Raw genomic sequence first — 2756 nt, forward strand, 5'->3', positions numbered from 1 at the left:
ACTTTGATTGAATAAACAGCTTTTGAAGAAAGATATACAGTTTTATACAATCACTTAAGAATCCGACATTTCATATGCACCAACCTAATATTTTCTGTATTCTTAATAATTTGCAAGTGTTTTTAAACACGTTACTTAAAAAGTTTGTTCCTTGATCCGTTAATATTTCATTAGGAATTCCGTATTCCAAAATTATTTTCTCTACAAATTCTTTCGCGATGGTTGATGCTTCTTGATTCGGTATGGGTATCGCTTTACAAAATTTAGTTAAATTATCTTGGAATGTTAGTACATATTTATTTCCATTCTTTGTTACTGTTAACACATTGTTAACCGGTCACGAGTTACTTGTGTTTTTCTGCTCAAACGTTGCTGATCGGCCACGAGTGAACTCGTGATCGATGCGCTTTTGTTTCGCATCGATCACGAGTTGGGTCAGTACGTTCTCGGAGATCATACAGTGTAATTGTTGTTCAGCATACCACAAGCTGTGTCTTTCGCTAATAAAACCCGTCAAATTGTACCCCCTTTGAAATAAGAAAAAATTTCAACCATGATGGAACGTAACGGTGAAAAATCCTTCAATGAATTATACGCGGACGCTTTATCCGATTGTCCGAGTGATTTTGAAATAAATTGTAGTGATTCGGAAAATGATGCTTTATCGGAAGACAGTGATGAATCTGATATTAAGCCACTAAATCGGCAAAATAGAAATGTAATAGTATCTGATAGTGACAATGATTTGGAAGAAGAGTGGAACGGAAATAATATAACACCAACATTGGAGGATTATTTAAATATTCCTGGTGTAACTACTGAACTTGGTGATGCGCCGAGTTTCAGTGAAGTAACGGCTTTACTTTTTGATAATGGTTTTTTTTATTTAGTTGTTACGCAAACCAATTTGTACCACTCTCAAATGAAAGAATTGCATAAAAGCCCTGCGAAAACGATACCATGGACGGAAGTTACCACTAACGAAATAAAAAAGTTTCTTGGATTACTGATATTGATGGGCCAAACCAACAAGTCACATTGGAAAGATTATTGGTCAACGGACCCTTTGGTTGAAGCACCAATATTTCGTAGAACTATGTCCAGAATGAGATTTGAACAAATTCTTACATTTTTCTATCTGAATGATAATACACAGAATACATCTATTGGAGACAGACTTTGCAAAATTACATAGCTTTTGGATTATATTATTCCAAAATTTCAATCCATATACATACCCAAACAGGAGTTAGTTCTAGACGAAGCAATGGTACCATACAGAGGACGTCTCAGCTTCAGGACGTATAACCCGGCAAAGATAACAAAATATGAAATTTTAATCAGAATACTTTGTGAAAGTGAGAGTGGGTACATATCTTCGAAATCTATCTGGGACAAGGAAAAAAGTTCTAAGAAACCATATTGTCTGTGTTGGAGCCATACCTGGTCATTGGCATCACATAAACCAAGATAATTATTATAACAGCGTTTCTACAGCTGAAGTATTACTAAGAAAGAAAACACTAGTCTGTGGTACCATACGAGAAAACCGTGGCTTGCCAAAGGTTCTAATAGAAAAGTCCAAAAGTTTACGCAGAGGAGAAATGACTTTTGTACGGAAAAGACCTGTTGTTTTTGTCGCTTGAAAAGATAAAAGAATAGTGCGCATGATATCAACTATTCATGATGCTTCTCTGAAATCAAGTAGAAAACGAAAAAGAAATTCTATGGATGATATGGTTAAACCTACGTGCATATTAGAATACAATAAATACATGAAAGGGTTCGATCGTGCAAATCGGTATTTGGCAAACAGCAATATTTTACGAAAAAGTTTAAAGTGGTAAAAAAAATTAGCATTCTTTTTCATAAACTGAACTTTGTTTAATGCATTTAAAATCTACTGTGACTATTAGTCACAAAATAAACTAAGATACAAAAAATTTCTACTGAAAGTAGCTAGGAAATGGACAACTGTATATTCCAATGAATGCAGCATAGTACGTGACGCTTCCTCCCGTATTTCTAAAACGGCTCCTTACAATGATCCACCTTTCAGGCTTTCCTAGGATAGCTAAGAGACCACGTTTTAGAAAAAATAGTCACTGGCAGAAAAACAAATCCAACTAGAACATGTAGAGTATGCTCTTCAAAAGGAAAACGCAGCGAAACAAGATACATTTGCAAAACCTGTTGTGTGCCATTACACGTAGGTGATTGCTACACAGTTTATCATACTAAAAAGAAATATTAAAAGTTAAATATTAAATAAAATTTATTGAAGTTTATTTATATTGTTTCACTTCCACATCCAATTACGAAATAATTGCCGATGACATTAGATAAATTCTAAGTAAAATTGCTGGTTAACAATATGTCAAAAAAGTACTAGGAACTTTAGATTAAAATTGATTTTTACTTAAAAATGTTATGATAATTATTAAAAAACAATTTTTTTAATAATATCTGAAATGCATCTTATTTTACAATTTTTTAAAAATTCGTAAAAATTTATGTTAAGTAAAAAAAGTTATAACACAGCCGCACAAAAAAAAATTTTTGAGGCAGGGAGTTTGACTATGTTTACTGTATGTTTTTGGGGTCGCTGAATCCGAATCCGAGGTCGGTTTAACCCCTGGACGTCAGGGTTTGGCCATAACCTCAAAAAACACTTTAAAATTTATTAAAATATCTAATCCCGATTATCAAAAACGATTGAAAACCTAAGAACCTGGTAACTCATCGACTCGCCAACT

The 2756-nt window shown here is 33.5% G+C and overlaps 1 protein-coding gene across 1 annotated transcript; it reads left to right on the top strand.

The window, feature by feature from the left end:
- The first annotated feature begins 553 nt into the window (after nucleotides 1-553).
- On the top strand, nucleotides 554-1195 carry LOC106749052 (piggyBac transposable element-derived protein 2-like). Its single transcript, XM_014628102.1, has one exon. It carries the CDS (start codon nucleotides 554-556, stop codon nucleotides 1193-1195), a length of 642 nt encoding a protein of 213 aa, XP_014483588.1.
- The last annotated feature ends 1561 nt before the right edge of the window (nucleotides 1196-2756 follow it).

The sequence above is a fragment of the Dinoponera quadriceps genome, unplaced genomic scaffold (assembly GCF_001313825.1).
Source record: "Dinoponera quadriceps isolate SergipeBrazil2010 unplaced genomic scaffold, ASM131382v1 scaffold3359, whole genome shotgun sequence".
In the NCBI taxonomy this organism is placed as follows: domain Eukaryota; kingdom Metazoa; phylum Arthropoda; class Insecta; order Hymenoptera; family Formicidae; genus Dinoponera; species Dinoponera quadriceps.